We start from the raw sequence: 13,637 nt of genomic DNA on the forward strand, positions 1-13,637 counted from the left end.
AGCAAACCCACTTTAAGAACTAACCAAAACTAAATTGAAAATGAAACCAAAAACTAGTGAAAAATGTTAAAACTATAATACCCTTGGGTTAGATTCTCCAGGGCCCATAGCCACTACCGACACCATCACATCTAGGTTCATTAAAGTACCTATAGTACATCATTGTGAAGTACTTTCCGGTGTTTTTAACTTCCTGCTGTGCATTTAACGCAATACTTTGCTATATCCGTCATACTGTAGCTCTGACTGGCAGACCGTTGAGCTACTTTTAAAGAACTGAGTATACTTCCTCCTTCCCTCACAATCCGCTCATCAGGGCAGGCATGTGCAATATTGCAGCATAACTCAACACTTTACTTCTACATCTGAGGTAAGACAAGTGAGGCCATTGAAATATACCAAAAGACATAATTACATTTTAAATAAGCCAAATGATATAGCTAAGACATGGATTTATTTCTGAAAGAGAAGTTGTTACCTATATATTTGTATTTGCTGGAAATTAACTGGGCAGTCTAGTTTCCTTCTCGTCATTGTGATCTATTTTAAGATACTTTCTTGAAAAATAATCCTCAGGGCTTTGCAAGTATCTTTTCATCACTGACTACCCTTTCGATAATGTTGAAAGACGTCAACATTTCCTGTTTCTGATATCAGGTAGATTCTGCTTCAAACTGCGCAAAGGATCTAGAAACACTGACATGAGCTGAAACCAACTTTACATCTTCATGCGCCTCCTCCATTTTCTCCATCAGAAAGGTAATGTTTGTTTCAGAAAATATTCAAGTTGTTTATATATTGATCCTTTTGCCTGCTGTATTGAATGGGTTGTTTTTGTTTCCAAACTGACCATTCAAATGTTATACTCCAATCATTCATTTTACATAATCCTATCCATAAGGTTTAATGGCCTTAAACCTCCTTTCCTATTTTGATCTTGTGTGGGCTTCATTTAGGGCAGTCTGTGTATTTGAACACATCGCATATCCCTTACATAGATTGATCATACTGTAACTCAAGTTTGTTATAGATTCAAAGACATTCCAATGATTAGATTAGTTTAATAAATAGTTACTTATAAATATATCGTACTGCAAAACGATGATAAAAGATTATTTCGTCATTTCCTCATAAAGACTATGTCATAAGATGTTGGTGACATGCAGGGTTGGACTTGTAAAAAAAAAAAAAGAGAGAGACATTTCCTTAACCACTGAAGTCCGCTATGTAATTCGCCATACGAGAAATAGCGAAAAATAGGGACGCTAGGGTTAATGTGGTTAACATACTTTTATATATAATTGCATTGTTAAATTGTGATATTATCAAACATAAATATCAAATATATCACGCTGCATTTCCCATAAGGAAATTATGGGAAATGTAGACATGGTCAAGGCAGATGGCCACCCACCCTAGAGCCTGATTTTGCCTGACGTTTCTTCCAGTTGAGTGGGAGTTTTTTGTTGCCACCATTGCAAAAATGGTTGCTCCAGGGTGGTACAATGTCAGATCTCTGCTCTATATGTACATAAAATGTCTTGATACAACTGATTTGGCACTACAATGAAATACAATTGTATTGAAAAATGAATGACCAGAGGGCATAGGCCTATATCAAAAGCAGAAGCATGGATCTCCCCTTGATTAGATTTATAGGCATTCATTTATAGAGAGAAGAGAATCACTCATGTCATGTGCCTATCTTACTTAACACCAGTAAATGTGGATTTGTATTTTCTCATTTCAGATCTCTCTCTGAACCATGGTGTTAGCTAACATTAGGAAGGATGCAGCACTGCTGTGGGTTGTATTTATTTTGGTCCCTGTGCAGTCTCAAACTGTTACCAACCCAGAGGCCAGCAGTAGTAGTATCACTGCTAAACCTCTGAACCACAGTGAGACGGCCAGCCATCTGACCGCATCTGGAGCGGATAAAACAAACCATCAGACCTCATCTGGATACTCGAAAGCCATGCTCACTCACAACAATACGGGTATTATTACAAAACCGGCAACACCAAACAGCCATGTATCACTGTCAGCTGAAAATGAAGACGCAAGCAACACCCAAACCGCAGTGACTGCTGGAATGGTGTCCTCTCATCACACTGAAGTTTCAGAAACCATGAAACCCACAGTTCAGCCATCAAGTCCAGTACCACTCATTACATCGCTTGGCCCATCTGCGACAACCTCTGCATCGAAACTTGCTTTCCTGCACCTTAGCGCAACATCAAAGTCCTCCTTTACACCTACAGCCTCTACCACCACTTCCAGCAATGCTCCATCCCCCATCCAGGCAGTCAAACATACTACCGTACATACTATGACATCTGGGTCACCAACTACTACTAACTCAACATTTGGATCGATATCTTCCTTGGACGCCAAAACCACTTCATGGCCTATCAAAATAACTGAAATGTCCACCAAAGCAGAGTTCTCCTCTACATCTCACTCCCAGTCTTCTTCTATGAAGATATCGCATTCATCAACACAATCCCCTGTCACAATAACTTCCTCCTCCAGTCCTACTGAAGCAACATCAACTTTGTCTCCCACTCCTACCTCCACCAATTCCTCTGTGGGAGTCTTCACCAAAACCGAGTTCTCTACATCTCCCCCCCAGCCTTCTTCTAAGACAACTTCCACCACCACTGAAACAGCATTGCCTTTTTCTGTGACATCTAACTCCACCAATTCCTCTGTGCCAGTATTCCCTCTGATACCCAAGATGACCACCAAATCCCTCCCAACAGCTAGGACATTACCCCCCAGTGAGAAACCCACTGAGAAAGGGGTCCAGCCCTGCTCTACAAACCATCGTAGTGGTGTAGCTAACCAGTGCCTTATTGCCATTGCAGTACTGGCATTGATAGCCACTATCTTTATGGTTTCTACTGTTATCCTCTGCACCAAGCTGTCAGCCAGCAAGCATCGTTACCGTTACCGCACCAGGGAGTCTCAACAAGGGACTGAGCTTGTGTGTATCTCTGCCTTGCTGCCTGAAAAGAACTGTCCATATGGGAGACATACTAATCCAAGGAGCAATGGAGCCCTGCTGCCCAGTACAGAAGATGACAGTGATGATGATATGGATGATAACCTCACTCTGAACAGTTTCCTCCCAGAAAACGACCGTTTTGTTTAGATTTAGTAGGAAGCTGCATCAACAAACAATATAAGTGTGGTCAGAGTGGCTTATTGTCGGTAGCAGCCAAGCAGCAAGGACGTCTATCCCCTTTACAATGCACTAGACCCCTGAGAGACGGGTTGCTGAAATGCAGGGCCACACCTGACATCAGATTCCAGTGCATGTACTGATTGGCCGTCGTCATGAGGTTTTGGTAGACTAAAGTGAGGACTGTATTTGCTCTCCCCCATGATTTCAGATGTATTTATTTGTGTATATATCCAAAAAAAGGATCGAACCCAGAGCTACTAATGGCTTAAAACCTTTTACCCCAAATAGTACAAATGTATTTAAAAAAAATCTGTATGGAGAAATGAAGACATCTTCTTAACTTGTGTTTGTTTATACTGTATGTTATATTGTTTCAGATGTCTGAATTGGGCATTGGTTATCTGACCTGTGAATATGAAATTGTTTTAGCTCTTTGAATCACTTCCTCTTCTGTCTGATGTTGTTCATTTGGCTACCTTACACACCCAACAGCTAGGAAGGAAGAGACAAACCACAAAGACGGAACCAATCATATGTTACATTTCCAAGCTCGTTTACCATTCCTTAGGGCCTCTACACACTGCCAGATATTTGAAGGTACTCAGCATTTGGAGTAGCTAGTACATCAAATGCATGTATTGTTCAGAGTGTTAATTATACTCTTACAGGTTAGTTTTACCACTCTGGAGTTTGCTGTGTAGAGAATAGAGTGAATTCAAAACAGGATGAGAACAAAGATGAAAGAGATGTTTGGAACATAGCCCGTATACTGAGCCCTGGTGTTATTTCACTTAACAGGAGACAGGAAGGCCATGTTTTCATTTAGTTTTGTAGTTCTTCATATGCAGGTTTCATTATATGGAGACAACTTGCTTAATGGTATGCATGTAACTGTTTATTTTTTAACTGTGGGTGTGCGTGCTTGTATGCACGTTTGTATGTTTGTGTGTGTCCTCTTCTGTATAGCTTCCATATAATATTCAGTGAAATGCAATTCAGTTCAATCCACACCATACCATTATATGAAATAATGTTCGTAATTCAAGTAGCTTTATGCTGAGATGAACAATTGCAACAATTGTTGAACAAAAGTTTTTACTCTTAGGTTACTTTTAGGGCAATGATATCTTCGTCTATTCAATTCTATTCTATTAATAAATGTCATCTTAATATTTTGTCCAGGGAGGGTCCCAGAAAACATAAGGTTGCTCTGCGTGTCCCTATATTGTGTGAACAGTCAAAAAATTAATAAATGCATAAAACTAACACTGCTGCAGAGACCACAACTCATGACCCTGGGCACACAGATGTCTGGCTTCATGAAAGGCCTTTATTTATCCTTTGGCTCAAATTGATATTCACTTCCTTTCATTTGAAAAAGGATACTAGGGATCTGGAGCCCAGGTTTGAGGAAGAACACATGCCTCTTGCCTCTAGTTTCAGCTTTGTCTGATTAACATCATTGAAGACAACTTCAAAAGACTTAAAACATAAAAAGATTAAGCCTGATTTATACTTTGTTGTGGGCCGGTATCGCACACAGAAAATAGCAGACCTTCAAGCTCACAACGTGTCACAATGCAATGCGTTATTATGAGTTTATAGATAGCTATGTTCGACACGCAACATCGTGTACGGCGGAGTATAAATATGTAAGCATTAGAATTGTTTATTGCATACTGAGTATGTCTTTATGTTCTCATATATCAATAGCAATATCTTTCAGTGCTGCAGTTGTTTGAAAGGGTGATCAGCTATGTTGTTTACTTCACTCAGTCCTTTCCTGTCTAACTATAAAATCACAAGTGAACTATACAAGGAAATGGTTGGTTTGTCATTATGTGCATTGAAGACCCTACTTTTCGATGTCAGTTGCAAATATTGGGCTTGTGCATTCTTGTGTATCGTATTAACATGTGGGAAATGTGATTTTCAAAGGAGAGGAGATTAAACTGAATCAAATTAATATCAACCAGAATGTAGGAGACAAATAGAGGCATGGAGAATGCATGACCTCATCTCATGGTCCTCTTCTTGACCATATAAAGTTAGACTTGTCTTGATTGATTGCAAACATTGTACACTTGCCAGATACACAAGCTTGAAATGCATTAGGCTATCTCTGTGTCTGCATACACAGACACACACATGCTCTCATAAACATACACACTCATTTTGACTTCCTTGCGCATATTCACTCTCCCCAAAGTGGTCACACATTGCTCATGTTTAATTCGATGCCTCTTTGCAGAACACCCTCCACATTGTTTGAAAGAACACCTTCAGCATGTGCCCTTCTCAATTCCACCTTTTCTGGGCTGGTATGGGGCTTATGTCTGCACAGGAAACATTAACTCTTTCCTGTGAGGGCTGGTCACTCTTAAGAGCTGCCTAACTATTTCTACCAAGGCAGGTCGGCTGTAAGTCATCAGTGTCAGAGACAAAGCGGTACAAAGTATGGACCATATTTTCAGTCAGAGGAGCCATATGATCAATACTGTGAACTATTTGTGCAACGTACTAGGATGCTCCTGAAGGATTTCTACAAAATCAATGGGGGAGTGTGCATTATAGTAGCGTAATGCTTTTCCAAAGGTATAAATACATCCGTCTTATTCCCAAAACTAAGTCAACCATTGTTTAATTCTACTGTCTGTGTATTGTTTCTGGCATTGCATACCCAGTGCCAGGACAGGAGAGCAGGAGAGTCCCCTGCCCCCACTGCGCCTCATAAAGTCCTACCTAACAAGAACAATCTGTGTGTAGGCCAGAGCACAGCCACTCACTGTGGAACTGCAAGACATAGGGGGAGGAGAACATTGGAGAGGGAAGGAGGGATTTGTCTTCATGGCTAACAACTTCTTTTTGCACCACCATCCAGAGAAAGCCCCAGCCTGAAATCTGAAACTGTACAAGTTACACGGTACAGCAGGCAAACGTCTTTTCTTCCTTCTCCCTCAGTTCACTTTCCTAGGCCATTTTAAACTTACCAATCACAGTTCCAGAGAAGACGCCTTTGTGTGTGGTGATATTTTGTGTGAGTATAAATGCCTTTTCATTGTAAAGTTGCTTTGTATTGTTTAGATTTTTTTTCCACAGAAGCTTTACACCAAAGTGTAACAACACAAGATGTTAACTCACATGAGCACTATGCGGGATGATGTGACAGCATCACAATGCCTTCAGAAATGTATTCAGTTCAGGGCACAATACTTCAATTAAATCTAATAATAGAGTTTAATGTCAACTTTAAACTGGACCGAAGACAAAAGTTAAGTCATAGCTCTGGATTACATTTTTAAAATTGACAATCTATGAAGATATTGTCATAACTTATTACGTTTTTTCAACGCAATATATATGCATATCCAGTGTTGATCTCCTGATGAGTGCTGAGCAGACCTTCCGAGCCAGCTTGCACACAGATGGAATGGAAAAAGAATGAAGGGGTAGGATCTGTGGTTATATTAGACAGTCCAAGGAAAGTCCTCCTAATGACCAACACTACACTACTATATAAAGTAAAAACACTGGTTACTTAATTACAATTTTGAGGTATGTTTTTACTTTAGTGGAGTATTTCCAAATGTCAATACTTTTACTTCTACTCCACTACATCTCTGAGGAAAATATTGTACTTTTACTCTCCTACAATGATATGAAAACTTTAGTAACTAGTTACTGATTATTATTACAAAACACTCTAACCACTTCAGCTGTATATATATATTTAGTCTGTTTGAAAATAGCAGATCTACAAGCTCACAATGTGTCGTGATGCGAGGCATTGTGAGCTTGTAGATCAGCGGAAAAAAACAATGCTATTATACTTTATTAACCATCCAAAATTACTCAGGGGTGCAAAATGTTATTCCATCATTGGTGCAAAGGAATAAACCATCACCATGGCACAGATAACTTTGTGATAACATGTTCTGTTATTTGCAGATCCTACATGGAATGATGTCCCTCATGGCGCTTCACTTGATTGGTCTGTTTGTGGCTCTATGGTCCAGCAGCAGTTTGGCCACAACCCTCCCTTTCCACATTGCAGATGAGGGAAGTGCAGATACAGAGGAACCTAGTTACTTGATTCCAACTTCTTCACTACTAGCTACCACTAGCCCAGCCACTGAATACCAAACTACATTTCCCACCCCCACTCATATGAATACCATCCTCCTGTATCAAGTTGCTGACTTCCTGCAGTCTAACTTACTCATTATTCTTGTTGGCATCACCTTTCTCGTTGTTATTCTCCTCATTATCTGTGGTGCAGTCTTCATGAGCCGCAGACAAAAAGTCAATGCCTACTACCCTTCAGCATTTCCCCCCAAAATGTATGTGGACCAGAGGGACAAGACTGGAGGTACCAAGCCATTTAATGAAGTGCCAGAAAAGCCATCTATTGGTCAGGAAAGTGGGCCAATGGACTCTCGAAAGCAGTTACAGGCAGATATTATGAGGGTGGCTAAAAACCTTCGGACGCCAAACAAAACTCCTGTTGATGAGAGAGAGCCAAAGGACTCCAGCCAGAAAGCAGCAGATCATAGTCCTGAAGACAGTGAAAGAGATGACAGCCTTCAGGACAACCATACACCTGAGAAACAGGTGCAATGTCAGCTGTCGGATTCATGGGAAGTGGCTGGAGCAACCATCAGCCCAGAGATGCCTCTGATCCCTCAAGAACAGGCATTCCTAGAGAAGGATGTCTCAGATGAGTCTGCATCTGTTGCCTCACAAGTTCACCAGGACCAACGGCCCACATCAATTCACAAAGACTCTCCTCCTGTGCTTCAGTTGATCACAGGAGAAAAAACGGCTTTCTAGCCATTATGAAACAAGGATATTTCAGTTCCATTTGGAACCCACAAGCAGACGTTTTATAGGTAAACCACATGACAGCTCTGTAAATATTTTCTGTGGGATGTTCTGACAAAACAATGCTGCAGGATCTTGTAGACTTTGATAATTTTGTTTCAGTGTCATGGATCAAAAAAATAATAACCGTTACAATCTTTGGATGAAGATGAGGTGAGACGGCGAGATTATGTAAACATCTGATTTGTTGGCACAATTAATATTGTACAGGGTGGTAATGGATTTGTTGGGAATGGGAATGTTTGTTAGACTACCTAAACATCCTCACGGACAGACAACAGCTGGAAATCAGTTGGAAGCAGTCATTCATTTTGTAGCCTATACTATATAGCCTGTTGATCATGGATTTTTTGTTAAACAATGTTTAAAAAACAAAAATAGCAGATGTACAAGCTCACAATGCATCATGACGTTTTTGAGCTTGTAGATCTATTTTCACTATTTATTAAAATGTTTAAAAAAAGAAAACTATAGATCATTTGTTAAATATTGTGATATTTGATTTTATCCATATTTCCAGCCCTAATATAAACTATTCTTCAAGAAAAAGTATCCAATGAAAAAGCACATGCACACCAGTATGATTAGCTGCTGATCCCAGCGTTCAACACCAACAACAAAAGAAAAATGTGTTACGCTCTCCAGCTCCATGCTTTTATTTTATAATGTTTTGGCTGTCCAGCCTTCTTTAAGATCAGAGAATTCAGGAAAAACAAACAATATTTTTGAGACAAGTTTTATTATAGGTTCCCAAAGAGGCATTTCTATAATCTACAACCAGCCAATTGGTCCCTTAAAAGGTTTTTAACCAATTCTGCCATAGTGCATTTCAAAAACCAGTGCTTAGGTTGTGTGGATATGACACTGAGTCAGCCTTAATTCGATCAATATTTACCACTACTGCTTCAAGACATTCTCAAAATATAAACTTACAAGTTGCAACATATGCTTGCTCTCACTCTTTGAAGTAAGGCATGACTTTGTACCAATCACCCGACCATTGTGCGTTTATGTGACAGGCTAGGAAAGGGTTAGAACCAGGGTGCCACTGGGATTAAATGTAATACTGTGCCTAAGTCTAAATGTGGTTCAGGGTGTATGTGTGCTAAAAAGCATGCATGAATAATGTAGAAAGCTAAACTAGAGATTCAGGGCTACTTCTGTTTCTCTCCTTGGCAGTAGAATGCATGATGCAGGGCTACTGTCACTTTTAGTTGCTGGCTGCGACTGCCCCCTGCTGGTCTTCCTGCTGTTTCAGACGAAGATCAGCCAGGGCAGCCTTAATCGCATCTTCCGCAAGCACTGGAAAGGAGCAAACAGAAACTTGAATGAGCGAGCACGCTAGAACAGAATACAGCCACTATAAAGCTATATAACTTATAAACATCGAAAACTTTCAGGAAATCAAATAAGCACATTCAGATTCAGACTTACTAGAGCAGTGAAGCTTGACTGGTGGAAGACTGAGCTCTTTGGCGATATCAGTGTTCTTTATTGTCAAGGCTTCCTCCACCTGTACAAAAGAGGTTCCATGAACTACACAATCAATTCCATTCACTGTGTGTGTGTGTGTGTGTGTGTGTGTGTGTGTGTGTGTGTGTGTGTGTGTGTGTGTGTGTGTGTGTGTGTGTGTGTGTGTGTGTGTGTTTTAACTCACAGATTTGCCTTTCACCCATTCTGTTGCCAGGGAGCTTGAGGCAATGGCAGAGCCACATCCGAATGTCTTGAACCTGGCATTCACAATCTTCCCTTCATCATTCACCTCGATCTGTTGAATAAAGTCTTGTTTTACTCTACATAGCTTATGTACATAGTCTAAAATACATGCACAAAATTCATTTTCCAATGTTAGGAAGGAATGGTAACAATTCCTTTTTGATGACTAAACAGATTGCAAAAATACATTTTCTCGCATCGCATTTTTTCATGAATAGCCTGAATCAACAAGGAAAAATTCCTAAATTACCATGTTAGCGCCAGTCAGAATATACATGAATATATGTGTCACATTGTCCATGGAAGGATTATTTGGTCATGTTTTTACTGTGTACTGTAAAGGCAATTTAATAAATAAAATAAAAAACCTGAATGTGATATTTATCAGATAGATAATAAAATAAATACCTGAAGTTTCATCACATCACCACAAGCTGGAGCCCCCACCAAGCCTGTACCAACATTCCTGGAGTTCTTGTCCAATGTTCCAACATTCCTTGGGTTCTCATAATGATCCACCACCTTGGGACAGTGTAAAGGGAAGACATTTTCTTATAAACTAGTTATAACTCAGTATAAGTAAGTGGTATATAGTGGTTAAAGGGGATAATAATAACTGCCCTTTGTAGAGCCCCTTCTTGAGGCTATACCATCCAGTGATGACAAATTACAGGATGCTGCTGTCGCAGTTGTGAAACTAGCATTGTTTAAGGGGAAACTGAATCAAACTATTAGGACAGGCTTCCATTGTCTGCTATAGTTAATTTGTCCTCCTCTCCCCCAGTTTCTGCTGAGTCATTCTGAAAATAGAGCTGAAGATATTCAAGCTTATGACACAAACCTATTGCGCACATCTTTCTGCATTGTTAAATGCACATTTACTAGCCTAGTTGTCAGCTGATGCCGATAGCTAAAGTGTGTATGAAAATAAGCATATTCCAAGGCTCATCATTAAAAAAATGTTTTTTTGCTTTTGTTTAAGTTACTTAAACCTAGTTACTAGGTTGAACAAATGAGAATACAAGCTGTCTCAACTTACATACATGAATCGACTTTACTTGAGGGGAACGTAGGAGCCAAATGAGGATTGTATTTGTGCACCTCATTGGCACCTTGATGGTGGGAGTGCCTTTGTGGGTGGCCTCAGCGGCTATAAATAATGGCTCTCACCTGCTCACCTTTATTAGTTGGTTTGCCCATGGAGGTAGGGTGAGCTGGGAGAGCTACACTTTGTTGACCACATTTGTATTATTGGTTATTGCTCACTGTTTAACTTATTCGATTTCTTGACACACATGTATTACATTATTTATTTATTGTAATAATTGGTGACACTGAACTTGAAAGTAAAGCATTTTAAACTTGAGCATTCGTTTGGTCTTTTTATATGCGCATCATACAGACAGTTTTATCTCCCAGGCTTAGCCTGCTGATCAGTTTATTGGGAATTGTTATCAGCCGCAATAGGGAATATTAAACAACATTCACAAAGTAGCATTCATTTATAGATTTAGAAAGAGATTAGTAGTCACCAGATGATGCAGCATGTACTGTAGGTAATCTTAGATTACCAACAGTACATGCTGCATCATCTGGTCACCAATGTTTGGCTATAACTTTATTATTAGCCCTACGTAGGCCTATGTATTCATTTATCAATCCGATGTTGGGTGATTAAGAGGCTTCTCAGTAGCACTGCAAAGTTGCAGTGAAGATTAAACTATGGATTATCAAAGTATACTTAGAATCAAAGGAGTTCCTAACATGTAATGCTCTCCAGAATGACAAGACTTCAGATACATTCAAGCTGTTCAAACACATGTTCCGTCAGCATAATGTAATGTTACATCATGTACCAGCTTAACTAACATATTCCATTCCAAATGGATGGTAAAATTCCCTGACTTTGCCATTAGATATGACTAGAAACACATAGCAGCTAATAGCAGCCAGGATAAACCTAATATTCTCAAATGTTGACATCTACATACAATATTAACGGATGTTTTGTGAACAGAGACTGTATTTCTTATATACATCAATAATGATGCATCATATACATAATGCAATCTACAGATTATATTTGATAGGGCAATTAAAAGAAAAAACAATCCCTTGAATTTACCTGTCTGCAATAGTTTTTTCTTTCTTTCATGAAGAGTGAGAACTGATAACAGCTACATTATTAGTTAGTTAGTACGTTACCTAGGCTACATTATTATGCTAAATATCAGTTCACCATGTAGGCTAATCTATATGACATTGAAATACATTGTGTAAGCCTACTACATGACATGTTACATCATTTGGCCTAAACCCAAAGTCATTATGGTTCTTTTAACTGAATCATGTTGATACAAAGCCACCAAATATGGTGAAGAAGACATTCTTGTTCAAAGCTGTGTCATGGTGACAAAGCTTTGAACAAGAATGACTTATTCTTGTCTTCTTTAGCACAAGTGACAGCTGTTTTGTGGCTGCCTGTTTAACACAAACGTAAGGTGAACTAGCGTTTTATGAATCTCCTTCAAATGGAACTGTCTAACTAAATAACCCCATCCTTCTACCAGTTACCTAGGTTTAAATGTCCTGTCAAAGCACAGTGACAGTTACACAACTTACACGTAACAAACAGGTTGTCTTCTTCACAGTGTGCGACAACAACAACAACACATGTCATAATAACGTTAATGTATAAGTTTACCTTCTGGTGGTAACAGCACTGGGCAATATATTCCGGAACAGAAATTCTATTCCTAAGAAACACAAGAGGACTGGTGCACTTCTTCGCGATGATAACCCCCGCCATGTTGATCAAAATGTTATGTGACGCACTTTCCTGAACACTATGGAGACATGAACCATATATATATGAACGCTCAGCCAGTGTTGCCAGGTTAGTGAGAGAGAAATAAGCAACCAGTAAAACAAGCCCATAAGAAGCGACTAGGTCACATGACATGAGCACTTTAAACCAGTGGCTATTTGAAAATAGCAGATCTACAAGCTTGTAGATTGGCTATTTCAATTTTGAAAAATGTGGAATATTTTTTTAAACATTTTAACAACACAAATCTTGTATGGGGGGTCCCTGGCATAAATTATTTTCAGATGGGGGGTCCGCAGACAAATACAAATTAATTTGGGGGTCCTTGACATGAAAATGTTTGAGAACCACTGATTTAAACAACAATAGGAAACAAGCCATAAAAAGCAACTACACTTTAGAAATAAGCCCCAAAAAAACACAACCCGCAACTTTTACAGAAAAACTAGCCCAAAGTCACTTATAATAAGCAAACATGGCAACACTGTACTCAGCAATGTTGCAGCAGAGCCTTTTAGCTTCAACGCAACGTCCCCAGTGACTGTGTGATTGGCTCGTGGGGCTGTGGGCGCCAGTGGGCAAATATGAGTAGTTTAGTGCAGTACAGTGGTTCTCATTCGTTCTCATGTCAATGTCAAGGACCCCCAATTGATATGTAATTTGGCTGCGGACCTCGGGCCCCATTTGAAAATAGTTTGTGGCAGGGAACCCCATGCAAGATTTGAGATTTAAAATGTTTCAAAAATATTATTTTTTAGACATGCTCTTTTTTTGTTGTTGAAAATAGCAGATCTACAAGCTCACAAGTTGCATCATGATAGATGTGGTTAAACTGGTTAAACTGATTTTGTTGCTATATTAATAATACATTTAGCTGGGTACCACCTGGAACCCCTTCAAGGGCCCCTGGGGGTCCCCGGACCCAACTTTGAGAATCACTGCAGTTTAGTGATTATGATTACCCTTTTTTCTTTACAGCCTTCAGAAAATTCAAGTGAGGTATCACTTTTGCGCTGTATTGCTGTA

General features: G+C 39.5%; 2 protein-coding genes across 3 annotated transcripts; both read left to right on the forward strand.

Moving 5' to 3' along the window:
- The first annotated feature begins 265 nt into the window (after positions 1 to 265).
- Positions 266 to 5,064, forward strand: selplg (selectin P ligand). 2 transcript variants are annotated; one of them, XM_084046850.1, is made up of 3 exons: positions 266 to 370; positions 658 to 759; positions 1,751 to 5,064. In XM_084046850.1, exon 3 carries the CDS (start codon positions 1,766 to 1,768, stop codon positions 3,152 to 3,154), a length of 1,389 nt encoding a protein of 462 aa, XP_083902976.1. In that variant the 5' UTR covers positions 266 to 370; positions 658 to 759; positions 1,751 to 1,765; the 3' UTR covers positions 3,155 to 5,064. The 2 variants fall into 2 exon arrangements, with proteins under 2 accessions (XP_083902976.1, XP_083902977.1); XM_084046851.1 differs by having other exon boundaries at positions 307 to 370; positions 629 to 759.
- A 1,038-nt stretch (positions 5,065 to 6,102) lies between these two features.
- On the forward strand, positions 6,103 to 8,566 carry tmem119b (transmembrane protein 119b). The gene is made up of 2 exons (XM_084046643.1): positions 6,103 to 6,224; positions 7,136 to 8,566. The coding sequence occupies exon 2, from the start codon at positions 7,148 to 7,150 to the stop codon at positions 8,015 to 8,017; it is 870 nt and encodes a 289-aa protein (XP_083902769.1). The 5' UTR covers positions 6,103 to 6,224; positions 7,136 to 7,147; the 3' UTR covers positions 8,018 to 8,566.
- The last annotated feature ends 5,071 nt before the right edge of the window (positions 8,567 to 13,637 follow it).

The sequence above is a fragment of the Gymnoscopelus microlampas genome (assembly GCF_963454915.1).
Source record: "Gymnoscopelus microlampas genome assembly, chromosome: 21".
NCBI lineage: Eukaryota > Metazoa > Chordata > Actinopteri > Myctophiformes > Myctophidae > Gymnoscopelus > Gymnoscopelus microlampas.